Source organism: Miniopterus schreibersii, assembly GCF_964146895.1.
Source record: "Miniopterus schreibersii genome assembly, chromosome: X".
NCBI classification, from domain to species: domain Eukaryota; kingdom Metazoa; phylum Chordata; class Mammalia; order Chiroptera; family Miniopteridae; genus Miniopterus; species Miniopterus schreibersii.
The window spans coordinates 10996530-11014822 of NC_138104.1; the positions used below are offsets into that span (position 1 = coordinate 10996530).

The window sequence follows — 18293 nt, forward strand, 5'->3', positions numbered from 1 at the left end:
CTAAAATCATTTGAAGCAACTGTGAAATACAAAATTACAATTGATACAGCAGGGAGAGGGAAATAGTTACAAAGGAACACCAAGGAGAAGGGATGTTACAGGGTGGAGATCACATTTTAGTCCTGGGCTTCTCCCATCCCTTCTTGCCCTTGACACTGTGCCTTCTTCTAGTGGTCTTTCTCGTGTCATTTGCTGCTGTTTGCTCTGTAGTATGGGAAGCCAGATTATTAACTTGCTAAGAATCGTATATCAAATAAAAGAAAACAGGCTCTGAGTGAGGGCATTTTCATGGTGCATAAAGTAGATGAGATTTAGTGCATTGACTTTTGACATTTAGCTACAGGTTGGTATTCTTGCTTAACTTCTGGCTCTTAAACTTTTTTGATTTAAGTGATAGTTGGATAGCTTCGCTGCTAGATAATCTGTAAACTGGAGCTGGTATTTTTGGTAATAAAAACATCAAGAAAAAGGTCATGGTCTTTAAGACAGGGCATCTTGATGACCTTGGGCTGCATTCTCATGGCATCTGGATTACCAGATAAAATCCATAAGGAATTTATTAGAGAAACAGAGTCACCTTTTATCTTTTCTTGTATGAGAAGCGTATTTCTGAAAACACACGTACACAAATAAGACGATGTAGAAGGTAGGTTTAGAATTTCTTGTGGAAGATAGTGCCAATTAAGTAGTTGCCCACAGCTTTTAATAGTTCTATTCAAGATTAGGAATTTTAATTAGCATATAATTAAAATTTTATGGTATTTTACTGCAAGGTAAGCAAAAAAAGTAATGAGTAAAATGCTTTCTAATATTAAAGCCTTAATTTTTTTATAAATCTCACATTATGATATATATTTGTATATGCGAGATAAAGGAATTTCCACTGTTTTGAAATTTGAAAACTAGACGTCATATAGCTTTTTAAGGAATAATAAAGGTGTGGCGTTTGTTACCCAATTTTTCTTTAATTGCTGCTTTGAAAATAAAATAGGGTTTATAGTACAGGATGAGGTCAAAGTAGGTTTACAGTTGTCCATATGGAAAATAATACAATAATAAATAATAATACAAGAATAAACTCTGTGTTTCCCATACTCACAACTATAAACCTACTTTGGCCCCACCCTGTATATGTGACATTTAAAAAGTGTGGGGTTGAGGGGATTTTAGCAGTTTTCTGTTCTCATCTATCCAGGTTTACGTTGAAAACATCTTACATAGATGATATATGCATGTGAGATGCTGTAAATCAAGACGGCTGTTATTTGGGTTCAGAATAACTGAACAGTATCAGATCAGTGCTCCAAAGTAGAACCCTGGCAAGGGTCAAATCTCTGGATCTTAGTTTGGATTTCCTCAGAATAGAAATTTTTGTAAATCTTTGAATATATATACATTAACTATTAGAGCCATGCTTTTCCTATGTTTAAGGTCACGTTCTGTGTTTGATTTAAGATCTAAGTTTTCAAGAAAATGTTGACAAAAGCCATGATAAAATGAACATAGCTTCTTTAGTTTTCACAAACATATTTGTATTTTGACTTGTGCAGTCTGTGTTAAAACTGAAATACTTTCAGATTTGGTACTAATGAGTAGATTTGTGTTTTTACTATTTTATTTCTCGATTTCTTACAGGGAAGGACTTGTATTCTATATACCTAATTATATTTACAAGTACAGGCTTGTCTTTACAAAGGATAGAATGCATGAGATAAGCCTCCAGATAATTTCAGTATTTTTTTAAGTAGCTTTTTAGTTTTCACTAAATTACAACTTTTTAAATACCAAAGGTTAATAGTTAATAGCCCTGAGAAACTGCTTCTACAAAATATTTATGTAATATAGTTAAAATAGTTTTCTTCCCATTTGGAGAAAATTAACATAAGCCAAAAGTTTGAAACTGTACTATTTCATTATTTTAAGTATAAATGATCACATTATGTTACATAAAAAATTTAAATGTTCTACTTAGAATATGAAAACGATAAAACATAGTGTCTTTTCAGGAACAGAAAGCACATTCTTTTCTTCTGAAACTCTGGCTTATTTCCATTACATAAAGTGTTAGTATTAATATTTACTTTCCTTGAATTTTTGGTTTGTGATTGATAACATAAGTATATTCTAGATTTTTAAATTTTATTATTTTTTTAGTATATTCTATATTTTAAATCTAGTCAATGATTACACATTTTCTTATGCTTGAAATTAAAAAAAATAGGCAAAAAAACTCAATGTTTCTCCTTTTGTTTTGTTTTTTTTTAAATATGTTTTTGTTGATTTTTAGAGAGAGGAAGGGAGATGGAGAGGAGGGAGGGAGAGTGGGAGAGAAAGAAACATCTAGAGAGAAACATCAATAGGCTGCCTCCTGCACGCCCCCTACTGGGCAACCTGGGCATGTGCCCTGACGGAGAATCCAACCAGCAACCGCTGGGTGCATAGGAGGATGCTCAACCAACTGAGCCACACTGGTCAGGGCTCTCCTTTTGGTTTTTATTTCAATTAATGTTGTTGCTCTGGCTTTCACAATTCTTTGGATTTTTTTTTGTTAGACCTCAGGTGCACAGAACTGGATTAATCATAAGCTCTGCTTCATGACATGCTTTCATCATTGGTCCATGCATGGCTCATGTTGATTTATTTATTATTTAATTACCTTTTACTTTCTTCACATGAGAATGTTGATCACTTTTAAGGCCTTGCTTTGCAATTTGATGATTTATTTTCTTTGAAATTCTAGAAAAGCGTTTCTCCATTTCAACTCAAAATTGCTGCTAAAGCTTCTAAATCTGAAAAGGAAATGGACCCAGAATATGAAGAGAAAATGGTAAATATATTCTTGGGTAGGATAGTGAATACTGTAGTTGATTTTATAGAGGAGATGTGAAAGATTAAAAAATACATGTGTATGTATAATGAATACAGAATCATAGATTTTAGAATTGGAAAGTAATTTAATATCATAATATATTTTTTAAAGTAAATGAATCTCCTCATTCTCAGATGAGGAAATAAAAGAGCAGAGAAACTATATGGAATAGTTGGGACTAGAGCCACATCTCTTCATTTTGTTCTGCGCTCTTTACCCCATAATAAGGTGTTTTGTGCTAGAAATACATTATCCACTAAGTGAAAATACCTGTGACAATACCAGTATGGCTGAAAGAAAGCAGGTCACAAAGCCAGATTGATATTTTTTTCTCCCACTCTTCTTTGCTTTGGATATATGAATGCTGCACATTGTGAAACATGTAATATGCTAATGTTTCCTGGAGGGGAGGATATTTGCCCAGTGCATGAAAATATTACATGTTTAAGCAGTATAATTTAGTTATACCCACCTACTGCTTTGCTATACATTTGATTGCCTCATTTTTAGTCACTAAAATTCATATTTTAGCTTTAATTTAACTGTAGATTTTTATGCTTGGGATTTTTTTTTAAAAATATATCTTTATTGATTTCAGAGAGAGGAAAGGAGAGGGAGAGAGAGAGCTAGAAACATCAATGATGAGAGAGTCATTGATCGGCTGCAGCCCGCAACCGGGGCATGTGCCCTGACCGCGGGAATCGAACCCTGATCACCTGGATCCTAGGTCGATGCATAACCGCTGAGCCACACCCGGCCGGGCTGCTTGGGATTTTTTAAGACCAGTAAATTTGGTCAACTCAGAGAAATTAGCAGTTAGTTGGAACTGGTTTTTTTTGTTGTTGTTGTTAAGGGGTTGTTTTTGCAGTAATATTATAAAAATAGAGATGAAGTACATTTTTTGGTTGTTCATGGTGATTTTTACAAAATTCCATGCCTTAATGTTTAAGGCCATATCTAACATAGACAGTTATGTTTTAACAACTCTAAAAAGAACACTCCAGTGAGAATAAGATAAAATGAAAAGGTTTTGGTTTTCCAGCTACTGGTCTGAATATATTTATCTAATTCTTATATTTATATTAGTAAACTCTTGTAAGTTTCTGGTGTTATTGATTATGCATCCTTCATTAGCAGTCAAATATCCTCTACCCTGTGAATCAAAAAAATCATCTTAATTTTTTTCTTTATCTGGAATGAAGTATATACATCTTTTGGTCTTTTAAGATTTTTTTTAGTGAAAAAAGTTTTATTGCATTTACGTGGTACAAGTTATACGACCTTTTACAATTAATTGAGAAATTATAATACATAGCAATTTTCAGTAGTAAATATACTATTTCATGTGTTTGTGTATGTGTATATTTTCCCCCAAACCCTGCTTACTTTGGGGAGAAACTTTATATACTGTTAGCATAAAACGTAATTTTCCAGATCACTGTAATTGACTAAGGAAATGTTTATTACATTATTGTACTATAACATTGAAAATATTTTGAGACAAGGTGACACTGGATTCTAAAATTTCAATTATTTCTAGATGCAGCTTGAAAATTCTTAAGAGTTCATTTTATGGTATATATATATATATATCATGGTTAATTTATATTTCTATATCTGGGAAACATTATATTTTATGATAATTTTGTTAACTGTTTAGGAAAAGAAAATCACTATGGTTTGGTTGGAGGATTTGCTTTTTTACCCCAGCTCTTTAAGCAAGGTACTTCTTGTTGGGCTATTTCCTAAGTCTGGCAGATCATGTAGCTCCTGTTCAAACTATCTGAAAATACTGTTTTCAGATTTGACTACCTACTAGTTATGGCAGCTTAAGCCAAGTTATTTACTCTCTCTGTACCTCAGTTTTATCATCTGTAAAATAGGGATAATACTAGTACCTATCTCATAGGTTTATTAAGAGAATTAAATGGGTTAGTATGTTTAACCCTTAGAACACAGTGCAAATTAAGTATAATGTAAGTGTTTGTTAAACACTTTGAATAAATAAAAAAGAAAATCATTATTTTTTTTTTGTTTTGTGAACTAGAAAGCGGACCGAGCGAAGCGATTTGAATTTTTACTGAAGCAGACAGAACTTTTTGCACATTTCATTCAACCTTCAGCACAGAAATCGCCAACATCTCCTCTAAACATGAAATTGGGACGCCCTCGAATAAAGAAAGATGACAAGCAGAGCTTAGTTTCTGCTGGAGAGTACGTTGCCGTCTCTCTCTACTTCCCCCTCTCTTCCTCCTGTCCCCCGTTCTCCATCTCCTCATACACTCCTTCCCTTTTCTCATATCCAGTATAATTTTATGGTCAAAAAATAAGGTTATTGTTAGTGCAAATATGTTTTGGTAGGAAATAATATTTTTTCCTCACTAGCAGTTAATCAGTAAAAATGTAGGCTTGTTCTACCAACTTTTGAGCAAGACCCTAGGTCACTCATTGCTTTTTTGCTTTTTTTAAAATATGTTTTTCTTTTTTTTTTAATTTCAGAGAGAGGAAGGGAGAGAGAGAGAGAGAGAGAGAGAGAGAAACATCCATGATGAGAGTCATTGATTGGCTGCCTCCTCCTGCACGCCCCCTGCTGGGGATGGAGCCCACAACCCGGGCATGTTCCGTGACAGGGAATCGAACTGTGACCTCCTGGTTCATAGGTTGCCGTTCAACTGCTGAACCCTGCCTGCCGGGCACTCATTGCTTCTGTTTCATAAAAGATATTAGCAATGTGACTTAATTGATACCTTAACATTTGAGTTGAATAGGAAGATGTTTCTTTTTTCATCTCAGCTACCGCCACAGGCGCACGGAACAAGAAGAAGATGAGGAGCTTCTCTCAGAGAGTAGGAAGACATCTAATGTGTGTATCAGATTCGAGGTGTCGCCTTCCTGTGAGTGCTTCATCATGCTGGTGGTGGTGGTTTTTTTCAGTTTTGCCTTAGAAAAATTTTACTTGATCGTATTAATGAAAGTATGGGACATCGTTGATTTTTCCCCCCAGATGTGAAAGGAGGACCACTGAGAGATTATCAGATTCGAGGACTGAATTGGCTGATTTCTTTGTATGAAAATGGAGTCAATGGTATTTTGGCCGATGAAATGGTAAGAAGTTGGTAGCCAAAAACACATTCTCAGTTATCAACAGTTTTTTTGTAAATTTGAAATAACTGAGCTGACCTGCCCCTCTGAGGCCTGGAGGCTAATTTATTCAGTTATTATAACATGAAAGGCATTTGTAAAGTCTAGAATTGTTTCTTTAGGTACCCTCTAGAACATATACTTTCACTAGCCACAAAATTCTTACTGAGAATGCCTCACATAGTATAAAGAAAGCTCCTTGTACTTTCGTTGTCATTTGCGCTTCAGCTTCCAGGAAGCTCGGAGCCAAGGTGAATGTCAGAAAGGAGCGTTCGTGTTAACTTTTAATGGTCTGTGTATTGTGTCCTGCGTGCCTTATCCTGTTCTTTACCGTTTCGTCTTACTTTCCTCGATCCCTCTTCATTTCTACCTTACCGTTAATTTCCATTCCATGTTTTCATCATAGGCCTCCGGAGACGGGTTTTCACTGTAGGCTGCCTGAAATCCTTTGGAGAATGAGGCAGGGAGTATCAGCCAAACACTGAAAGAAAGAAAGAAAGAAAGAAAGAAAGAAAGAATGAATGAATGAATGAATGAATGAATGAATGAATGAGTGAATGAATGAACGAACCAAACAATAAACAAATGAATGCATGCATGAATGAGTGTAAATACCTTCACGTGTGCGCAACCAGAAGGTGAACAGATAGAATAAAGCACAAAATAGCACAGAGCAGTATTGAATCTGGATAGTTGAGTGCCAAGTGGGGGTCAGGAAGTAAGCCAACAAATGACATATAAATGATATGACCAGAGAGAAAAAGTAAGGCTATTTAAGATGATAATTCAGCCAATTAGGGGAGTATCTGGAGGCCCAGATTGGTATTTTAAGACCAAATGATTAAGATGGGATTTAAGAGGGGGCAAGGGGAGTTCTATTCACTTATGCTACTACTCTTGGCTGTGGCCTGCCTAAAGAGTCTTCATACAGAATTTGTGCTGACACCAGATATGATTTAATTACTAAAAAGGGAAAGATACTTTAAGGAGTATCGAAAAATTGGGGGGGAAAAACAAGAAAAATATTAAAAGTAAGTTATAATTCCGCTACCTAGAAATAACCACCTTTAACATTTGGGCATATTTCTTTTTAGTCTTTTTTCTTCAGCTGTATTTATTTTGTGTAGTTAAGATCATTTTGTATATATAATTGGGTATTTTTATTTTTTCACATTCATACATGTTTTCCACATACTTTAAAATTTTTTGTAAAGAATAATTGTTAGTTACTGTATAATAAGTGAGATACCAACCATCATTTTATTCATCTCCTCCCTTATTGCTGGTCATCTGGATCAGTTGATGTAGTGTGTGTGTCTGTGTGTGTGTGTCTGTGTGCACATGCGTGTGCGTGTTTGTGTTATAATAATGCTATCGTAAGAATCCTTGTAATTTAGTTATTCTGTACCTCTCATTATTTTCATAGCTTTTCTAGAAGTGGAGTTACTTGGTTAAGGAGTATAAATATTTTAAGCTTTTGATGTGTAACATATATAAAACCCATCTCATTAAGTGAAATGTCAGGATAAACCCTATAAAATAGCTTTTAGTTTAGGGTTATGAAAGAAAATACATACTTTGCACAGAGATAAACTAGAGATTGTTTTAAAAGGCCATGCAGCATAGGACCTTGTTCCCTTTCCCATGGGTTGGGTGGTGGGTTCATAGGTGGTATATTATTTTTAAAAGTCCACTGGCCTGGATAAGCCCCAATGTCCCTTATGGCTTAAGAGTTCTGTTATGTTCTGTTCTTTTATGGTTCCTTAGGTCTTCAAGGGTGTGAGATACTCATCCAGAGCCACATGCCCCTTGAGGTGCATAGTCTGAATATTTCATGCCTGTGCTGTAGTCTTGAGGACAATGGGAAAGAAAGACTGGTATCCAAGCAGGCTGGTGAAAGAAATGTGTCTTTGTGAAATAACACACTCAAAATGCTTAATTTTGCAACTGGTAGAAAAAAATTGTATAGTAGATTGCTTGCTTTTTTAGGAGTAAAAGTCTCCTAATTAGAGAGTTGCTTTGTTGAGCAACTTTCTAATTGCAAGTTCTTGGTTTCTTTTTGCACTCACAGTAACTATTGAATTGGAATGGTTGTTCATTAAAAAATCTTTTAGCTTTTCCCTTTGTGAGAGAGCAGACAAATACCTTTTGTAATGTTGTTACTAACAGAATGGTTCATTAAATAAAATATGTGTATGGATTTCTCTCCTTGTGATGATAATGCAGGGGCTTGGTAAGACTTTACAAACAATCGCTTTACTTGGTTACCTGAAACATTACCGAAACATTCCTGGACCTCACATGGTTTTAGTTCCAAAGTCTACTTTACACAACTGGATGAATGAATTTAAACGATGGGTCCCATCTCTCCGTGTTATTTGTTTCGTCGGAGACAAGGATGCGAGAGTAAGTGAGAAACAGGTTTAAAAAGGCAATCAAGAATAACATTATTTCTGGGGTTAAGTTGCATACTATTGCCATAGAGACATTTAAGTTGACTACTACTAATAACACTTACTTTGTGCTTACTCTAAGTTATGCTCTGTTGTAGTGCTCTTTAATATATTAATTTCATTCTCACAACACTCTTATGCAGTGGATGTGTTACTTATTAATAACAGATAATCCATTATTATGCTTACCTGCATTTACTTTTAAGTAGCTCATTAACTTAAGCATGTTGGAGTTGCACTTTTAAGTGACTTTTTATTTTAAAAAGTTATTTTATTGACAGAGTCTCTTACCAATAACTGTCATTTGTGCTATTTTGACACCAGAAATGTGTAAATTTGCACAACTTAAAGTTTTATATTTAAGTTTTTGACTTTTCACTCTGACTTGTATACATGCACACACATGTGCACACACACACATGAATGGAACCTTTTCTGTTCTGAGAGCCTTGTGTTTTCTGTTTATGTATAGACACAGCTTTCAGCTTTGGTCTCTGAATAGAAAATGTATGTCTGCATACATTCTTAGATAATATAAGAAACTCTGGGCTCTTGTTTAAATTAGCCATCTGTCAGTCTAATAGGCTACAATTATTTTGGGAGTGTAGAATTAATCTAAAAATAATTAATTATGCAAAAATACAAAAATGAATAATCAGCTTAGAAAGCATATTATTAAGCTTTGTCTTTATTTTACCTCCAGAGAGCATAGTTTAGAGTATAAAGATTTATTCTATTTTACATATTCTAGATAGGGTATCAAAATGTATCCTCAAAAGAATGGTAGCATAATGAATTATGTAATTTTATTATTATTTTGCTTGAAGAAAAATTTATTTAAATTTAACTTATAAATAATTTAAATATTGAACTCATACATTTAGAATTATAGGCTTGATTTTGCCCTATGCCTAATATGTCCCAGTAGCAGATTAGTCACTTAGAACACTTCCTAATCACTACTGTTATTTAATGCAGCGATTTTCAACTTTGGTACCGCATAGGATAGATATATTGGGTCTTTTTAGTTTCCTGGTCTTCTGTAAAGATTTTATGAGGTCAATATTTAAGTAATAAAATTTTGATGTAGGCTACAATAGGTGTTTAATCAAGTTGGAAAATTATTAGAGGTATTCCTGATCTTTTCTGATGCTAATGTAGTCTTGAGGTATATAGAGGTATGATTCCCAAACATGGTTTTTTGACCCCTTCCTTCTCTACTCAGGAGGCATCAAAGATCAGAGACATAGAAACAGGAGATCTGTTTTTTTAAAAAATGTGTTTTTATTGATTTCAGAGAGAGGAAGGGAGAGGGAGGGAGAGAGAAACATCAGTGATGAGAGAGACTCGTTGATCAGCTGCCTCCTGCGCACCCCCTACTGGGCATCGAGCCCGCAACCAGGCATGTGCCCTGACCAGGAATTGAACTGCGATCTCCTGGTTCATAGGTCAACACTCAACCATGCTGAGCCATGCTGGCCAGGCATCTCATAGTTTCAAATAGACTCCTTACTAGATAGAGCAAGTCCCCTTTATAAAATCACATTTATAGCCTCATAACAACATCTGGAAGTTCACAAAAATGTGAATAGGCTTTTATGACACCTTAACAAAGTATATGACTTGTCCCTGCTAGAAACTAAGGAACATAGAAGAGCTCTCAAAAGGTTGAAATCACTCATGCATATTGAGTTCTTTCCATTTGTTGAAACTATGTCATGTTGATAATGCTTAGCTCTTGTTAAGAATACGGTATTTAGAAAGCAGTTACTTTGCCCATATCCTTGTGGTATGAAGAGAAAGCCTAAAAATTTAGTCATCTTTTGGTGATGTGAACTTCTCCAGTTCATTAAATATGCTGTACCTGCTTAAGGGGAGCCTTTGCTTCTCTTTCGTTGTTGAATACATTAGCATGTAATCCCAATCATTGACACTGAGGTATCTTTGTGCCTCAGTTTTCCTGTGTCTAAAATGGATGAGTCCAGATGATTCCCAGGGACTCTTAGAATTCTTAATCTTCTCTTGATGCTTAAATTCTGTGATAATCTTGTCAGCATCTCTAATATAAGGAACCTTATTTTGCATTAGGCTGCTTTTATTCGTGATGAAATGATGCCAGGAGAGTGGGATGTTTGTGTTACTTCTTATGAGATGGTAATTAAAGAAAAATCTGTATTTAAAAAGTTTCATTGGCGATACCTAGTCATTGATGAGGCTCACAGGATAAAGAATGAAAAATCTAAGGTAAGCCAGTTCTCAATATTTTTAGTAAAGTTTCCGTTTATTATTATGCCTGTTTACTTCTCTGTATTCAAAATAAAAAGCTGATAGATGATTGTGATTTTATTCAGGGAATATGAATGAAAATCAGTTTTTTAAATGGTTATAAAGTTTAAATTATTGAATACAAGACAAATGAAAATTGAGCATAGTGTTTAACATAATGAAAATTGGGTGTTCATCTGCTATATCTGTTGCAACCTAACTCTGTTCTGCAACAGCATTTTCATATTTTGGTAATATTTGATGTGCAAATGTCATTTGCATTGCTTTTTATTGAGGAGCTACCTTACAATATATTCATGTGAATTAGAAAAAAATAACTTCCCGGAATTATCTGACTTGCATGAATTAGATTGTGGTGTTAACATTGAAAAATGCCGTATTTCTTGCCATTCAACTCCATCAACAGTAGTAAAAGCATCAGTTATTATGATGAACCTCTCTTTGGATCACTGGGCTACTTTGAGAGAAACAGGGACAGAACTGGAGCAGAACCACCAGGTGGATCATACTAATTTCAAATTGGAACTAATACCCGATAAAAGGATGCATGTTGGAGAATAATTGTTTATTTGAGAGGATTATAGAAACATGCATTGTTATTGATGCGATTACTGCTCTTTTATACTTTTTGTGCTTTCATTTTTGGGGCCATATATTTCAAAAGTTAATTTAAGATGTCAGGGAAACTGGGCTCAACTCTGGTGCTTAAAAATTACAACCAGGTCAAGTCAGAACTTGGCTAGGCATGTAGATGACATCGGTAGGGTGAAGAAAATATTGTTGTGTAAAGTGACTTGCCTGAATTCCACAGAGTTCTGACTGTTTCTGTGGGCCAAAAATGGAGAAAATAAAAGTTTTTGAAGTGGAGGAAGGGTCTCAGGTATGACTCTGATCTGCATTCTTGTCAGTGTAGAAATGCCTAGAATACTTTGCTCAGTTTTGCTTTACTGCAATAATGTAACCTGAACTAAGATATTTTTCCATAGAAAATGAATTTTAAGTTTTATTTGATTCAAAAAATGTATTTGTTGGATAAAGAACTGAGTGTCGAGTACTCTAATAAATAAACCGATGTGAACATAACTATTATTTTTCTAGCTTTCCGAGATTGTTCGTGAATTCAAGTCAACTAACTGCTTGCTCCTAACTGGAACACCTTTGCAGAATAACCTGCATGAACTCTGGGCATTACTCAACTTTTTATTGCCCGATGTCTTTAATTCTGCAGATGTAAGTTGAAGTCGTGTGTTTTAAGTATAATTTTCTTATGTTCACAGGCATATGTTTTCAAAGCATAGAATGTGGATTGAAATTTATATTTTTTAAAAAATATGTTTTTATTGATTTTTAAGAAAAAAATTTGTTTTTATTGATTTCAGAGAGAGAAAGGGAGGGGGAGAGAGATTGAAACATCAAGGATGAGTCACTGATCGGCTGCCTCCTGCACGCCCCCTGCTGGGGATTGAAATGCAACCTGGGCACAGGCCCTGACCTGAATCAAATTGTGACCTCCTGGTTCATAGGTCAACGCTCAATCACTGAGCCATGCCGGGCGGGCTGAAAGTGCTTTTAAAATGAATTCTTGCTATGTCAACTGTATAAGAAATTTATAGAATATCAAGTTTATTTAACAAAACAAAACCATGCACTTACTGCAGAATTTTCACCCCTCCACAGGACTTTGATTCTTGGTTTGACACTAAAAATTGTCTTGGCGATCAAAAACTTGTGGAAAGACTTCACGCAGTAAGTAATAGCAGATAAGAAAATTTAGGAGTTAAATATGTATTAACAAGCCAAGAAACAAACTGCCGTAGAACCTATTGGGACTGTGGGTTTGCCTTTTGACTCAGTCTCACTGCTTCTTCCTCTCAACCTTTCTGGCAGCCTCTTTGGGAAACGAGCTGCACTATTTCCCCAGCCTCTCTGGAATGGCTTCTTTGCTTCTGTTTCTCCCCAGTAGATACTGTGGTCCTCTCCTGTAGAGGCTGTTCACGCTGCACATTGCACACGTCCTCAAGGGCACATCAGTGTCCTCCTAGTTCCCAGCGCCAGTTCTCAGCGACTGCTTCTCAGCTGTCATGTATAGAACTCTTCCTTTGAGGCTCGAGTTACCTTACAGGTCCACCCTCCACTCATTCTCTTCTCTGTCATCTCATCACCAGGCGACTCCCTCACATTTATTGAATGACAATTTTACATTCTTTGGTAACGTCTCATATCGTACCACTCTCACTCATGTAACTCATTTTGTACTTTTTTTGTTACCTCACAGAGACCTCCAATCCCTGGACTCCTGCTTTTCCTCCCCATCCATCAGCCTATTTCTGTTATTACTTTTTTCTGTACCCACCCAGCTATGAGCCTATTTTCTGTCACTCGGACCACTCTTTTGTCAATACTCCTAAACTCCCTTGATCTCTTGATCTTCCATTTCTAATCTGAAAGCCCTAAACTGGAATAATGGAACTGTGTCTCTGTCCTGGGGTTTAAATTCTGCTTCTACCACTTATTAGCAGTGACCTGCTCTGTACAGGGGCTGCTCAACACTGATAAGATTATACAATGGTTCAGGTTGGAACCACTATGATCTCATGTCCCCTGACATAAGCTGGGATTTGATGAGGCTAGTGATTCTTCAACATGGCCTTGTACAGCATTCTTTCCCATTTTTTATAACAGCTATTCGGCACCTTCCCCAACCTCCCCAAGACTTCTATCCCAGATACTCTGTGCCCTCCTGCTTTCTCAGGAAATAACAATATTCCTTTCTCAAAGAGAAAATAGAAGACATTAGGGTAGGAATTCCTCCAAGGATATCCATCTTCCAAGGGTATCTGCATGTGTGTCACCTTCTGTCTGAGTGGAATAGGTGTTGTTTCTCTGGGCAGTGCCTAATTCTTCCCGTGTGAACCATGGATTGCATTTCTTCCTGTTTCCTATAGAACTTTCCCCATGACCTATCCTTTTTACTGACTGAATTTTCTACCTCTCCCTCCATACTAGCTCCTTTCCCTCAACACATAAACATTCTCAAGTATCTCCCTTATTAAATCCAAACCCACAACCATCCCAACCACCCTCACACATACAAAACAGGTCACTCTCAACACTTTCTTGCTCTGTGATTCTGGTTTTTCCCCCTTGATAGCTAATCTCCTAGTCACTCTTTTTTTTTTTTATGTGCACTTCTAAATTAAAAAAAAAAAAAAAAAGTTTTTTATTTTTATTTTTTAAGAGAGAGGAAAGGAGAGGGAGAGAGAGATGGAAACATCAATGAGAGAGAGTCATTGATCAGCTGCCTCCTGTACGCCCCCCATGGGGGATAGAGCCCAACCTGGTCATGGGCCCTGACTGGGAATTGAACTGGTGACCTCTTGGTGCACAGGGCGACACCCAACCAACTGAGCCACACCCAGCCAGGCCACTTCTAATTTTTTTAAAAAAAAAATTATCTTAGTGGAGCTTTGTGTGGATGCAGATGCATGTTTGCTATTTTTTTTTTTTTTTTGTCTGCTGTTTTCAATGAGAACCTCAAGCCCTCTTTACAAATGAAAAGATAAAAACAAAATCGTATTCTCCACCTCTCCCTCTCTCCCCTGACCCTGGCAAAAAGTAGGCTTCATGTTGCAAAAACCCTGTCTGTCTTCCACCACATTGCACCCAGTGTGCCTGGCCCAGAGTAACTGCTCATTAAACATTCATTGACTTGAATCCCCAACAGTCATCACGCTGTAAATATCTGTTCAGAGTTAAACAGAACAAGTTCGAAAACAAATTACCTTAAGTAATGGGGCATTTACTGTACAAGGATGCGGAAGAGGAGTAGAAGACAGAACTTCCAAGAATCTTGTCATATAAGTTGTATACAGCTGGGCCTCAAATTTGGTCAGATATGGGGACGGGTTATTTTGTCTCTAATGGGTTATTTACTCGTGGATCCACTGACCACTGGCTTCTATCCATTCCATACAACTGAAATTTATCTCTCAAGTCTATGATTTTTTAAAAATATGTTTTTATTGATTTCAGACAGAGGAAGGGAGAGGGAGAGAGAGAGATAGAAACATCCATGATGAGAGTCATTGATGGGCTGCCTCCTGCACGCCCCCTGCTGGGGATCGATCCCACAACCAGGGTATGTGCCCTGACCAGGAATTGAACCTCCATCTTCTGGATCCTAGGGCGATGCTCAACTGCTGAGCCACACCCGGCCGGGTTTCTATTATTTTTAAGTTGCTGTATTCAGGGTACACCTTTGGGTCAGTCTCTTGGCTTCTCTGTACTGTTGAGTGCAACTGTTGTTCCTGCTTGAAACTCTTTCCTGCTTGATTTCTGGGGTAGGGAATGGATTTTCTCTTCTCTTACTTCTTTGGCTGCTCTTCTCAGTCCTCTTTATGGGCTTTTCTCTCTCTCTCTGTTCCTGAAAATTTAGGATTTTCTAGGGCTGTGCCTTTGACTTTCTTTTTCATACATGCTCTCCCTGGGGATCCATTCCTATGGTTTCAGCTACCACCTATATACTTATAACTCCTAAATTTATCTCTCCATATCTCTGTCCTAAGCTCTAGACTTACATGTCCCATTGCATCTAAGACTTCTGCCTAAATATCTCACAGGCAGTTTAAACTCTTAAGAATCTCCCATAGACAAATTGAAGAGGCCTGAACCAGAAAACCAGAAATGTGCTTTTACTTCTCCCCTTTCCTTACCTCCCATAAGTCTCTCATAATAATAGCTACAGTTTACTGGTGTCCGCTCCAGTTAAGTTCTACACATGCACTACCACAAATTGCCACAGCAGCCTTAGAGATAAGTATCATTATCCCCACTTAAAAATGCTTGCCATGTATATATACCATAAATATATATATATTTTTGGATGAAGGGATGAAGAAAGAGGCTTGGAAAAGTTAAGGAACTTAACCAATTCAGACAGCTAATCAGGGACTGAGCTGATTGTAGAATTAGCTTAATCTGGGCTTGAATTCTGCTTCTACCACTTACTAGCCAAGTAGCTTTTGTGGTATTTTAAAAATTAAAATAATCACATTTCCTAAAAGGTTTATTGTAATGATTCAATACTCGTCATGTGAAGTTCATCCTGCAGTGTCTGGCACATTACAGGTACTCTCTAGATAGGACCACTATTATTTTCTTGTGATAGAATCTGCCTTGTAGGTATACACTCATTTCATTTTTTTCTCTCAATTCATTCATATCTTCCTTAACATTGAACCATTTTCTCCTCATTGATCTATTTAACCATTTTGAAATTGCCTGAATTTTTATTTCACTTTTAGAGACTCTGATCCATACTCTGAGTTGATTTCTTCTATGGTTTAAAAATCTTATATGACAGCATATTTTTTAAAGGCTCTTTTGTACTTACTCAGTAGTCGGTAATCTTATCTTAATTTTTATTGTATTTTGTGCCATCAGATTATGCATATCTGATTTAGGTTTATATGTTAAATGCTTGTTAAACTTTTATAAAAACTATAACTTTTTAGGTTTTAAAACCATTTTTGTTACGCCGTATAAAAACTGATGTAGAGAAGAGCCTGCCTCCTAAAAAGGAAATAAAGATTTACTTGGGACTGAGTAAAATGCAGCGAGAATGGTGAGCTATTTTATTTTTATTAGAATTTATTTATGTATAAGGAGTTATTAAAAATTAGCTTTGTAGTGGTTCAGTTATGCCTTCAGTGCAAAAATTTACATTTTATGTTTAAATGGCAAGTAGTTCAAATATTTCAATAGAAAATTGATATTTTATTTAACCTTTGAGAAAGAGCATTGGCCTTGAGTCTATAGACCTGTGTTTGAATCCTGTGCTTTTCCTCTTAATAGCTATTTAGCTGGTGCCAGTTATGTTACCTCAGTTTCCCTGCCATAAAATGAGGAGAATAATACTTAGCTTATCAAGATGATATCAGGGTTAAGGGGGATAATGCCACTGACACATTTGTTAATTAATTTTTTCCATCAGTGAAATAGTAATAACTAGAATAATAATCAATAATAATAAGATGAGTGAAAGTATCATGATTGTGTATATTGCAAAAATATAAGCTTGAATGGTTTGATAAATACAAGCAAAGCAGGAAATTGACAAGAAGAATCACAAGGAATCACAAATTAGACATGTTAATAGTGTGATAATGCTGCTAAGAGGAAGAAAATGTTGCTTATATAAATAAAATTAGATCATTTATGATATGTAACGACTTCTCTGCTATTGAAACCAGTAGATGGTAGTGGTGAAGAATATATTTTTATGGACTCAGACATAAGATCAAACTCTGGCTTTGTCCCTTTCTGTGGCTCTGAGTAAGTTGTTTCACTTCTCTTAGCTGCTTGAATTTCTGTCTGTAAAATGGGGGGTGATACTCGTACAAATTTCAGTGTTTTTGTGAAGACTTAACAAGATGATTCACATAAAGCCCTTGACGTGATACCTGGCTCAGGTTGGCTCTTATTATAATTAAATATTCTTACTGTTCAGGTGGATACATTGGTCCATTTTCGCCTGGATGAAGGTCTAGAAAAGATAACGAAAAATGTTTATAGGATCAGAAAATAATGAAATAATGACCTAGGAAGACAGGTATAAGAAATTATGATTGTGTATTGAATAATTATCAGATATAGTTATCTGTATAGTGATCAGCTGATTGCAATTTCTAGTAATGGAAAAAGCAGGAGGAAACAGGTTTATAGTCAATGGTCAAGTTCAGATGTTTCAATCTTCACGACTTTCTGGGTATTGCTGATCTGATTTCCTCTCAAATCTTGTTTATCTTTAAATAGGAATCTAAACTGTTCTCCAAAGAGCCATTTCTTGATGGCATTAAACCTTTCTAATAATCATTGATTAATTATAATTTAATATTTTAGGTATACAAAAATCCTGATGAAAGATATTGATGTTTTAAACTCTGCTGGCAAGATGGACAAGATGCGACTCTTAAACATTCTGATGCAGCTACGCAAGTGTTGTAATCACCCTTATCTGTTTGATGGTGCTGAACCTGGTCCACCTTATACTACTGATGAGCACATTGTCAGCAACAGTGGTAAAATGGTAGTTCTTGATAAACTGTTGGCAAAACTCAAAGAACAGGGTGAGTTACAAATCTTTCTATTAACATGAAATAACAATACTCATGACTTGTATATGAATAACATTTTGCAGAATCACTCATTCATTCATTCATTCATTCATTCAGCGAACATTGTTGAGTACTTGCTATTTGCCAGGAATTGTCCTATGGGCTGGGTATAAAAAGGTGCATAAGACACACAAAACGGTCTTAGCCTTAGAGAAGCTCACAGTGTAGTGAGGAGGAATAGTTGGAGTTCATTGTGATAAGTGCTGTGATTTGTTGAGAAACTGGGAGTTGGGGAAGTGGTCACAGAGATGACATTTGAGGTGAGCACTGGAAAATGTATAGGAGTAACCCATTGGAAAAAGGAGGGGATGGGTTTTCCAGAGCAATGAAAACAGGTGTGAAAGAAGGAAATGTGGAGTTTATGGTATT

The 18293-nt window shown here is 36.0% G+C and overlaps 1 protein-coding gene across 8 annotated transcripts in view; it reads left to right on the forward strand.

Annotated features, from left to right (window-relative positions):
- SMARCA1 (SNF2 related chromatin remodeling ATPase 1) overlaps positions 1-18293 on the forward strand; it is a 64508-nt gene that overhangs the window by 2812 nt on the left and 43403 nt on the right. For all 8 annotated transcript variants that reach the window (XM_081124956.1, XM_081124954.1, XM_081124953.1 and 5 more), the window contains exons 2-11: positions 2741-2827; positions 4917-5083; positions 5663-5763; positions 5874-5974; positions 8237-8416; positions 10552-10707; positions 11848-11979; positions 12427-12495; positions 16263-16372; positions 17650-17876. In XM_081124956.1, the coding sequence (XP_080981082.1) occupies positions 2741-2827; positions 4917-5083; positions 5663-5763; positions 5874-5974; positions 8237-8416; positions 10552-10707; positions 11848-11979; positions 12427-12495; positions 16263-16372; positions 17650-17876 (1330 nt within the window). The remainder of the gene's footprint in view (positions 1-2740; positions 2828-4916; positions 5084-5662; positions 5764-5873; positions 5975-8236; positions 8417-10551; positions 10708-11847; positions 11980-12426; positions 12496-16262; positions 16373-17649; positions 17877-18293) is intronic.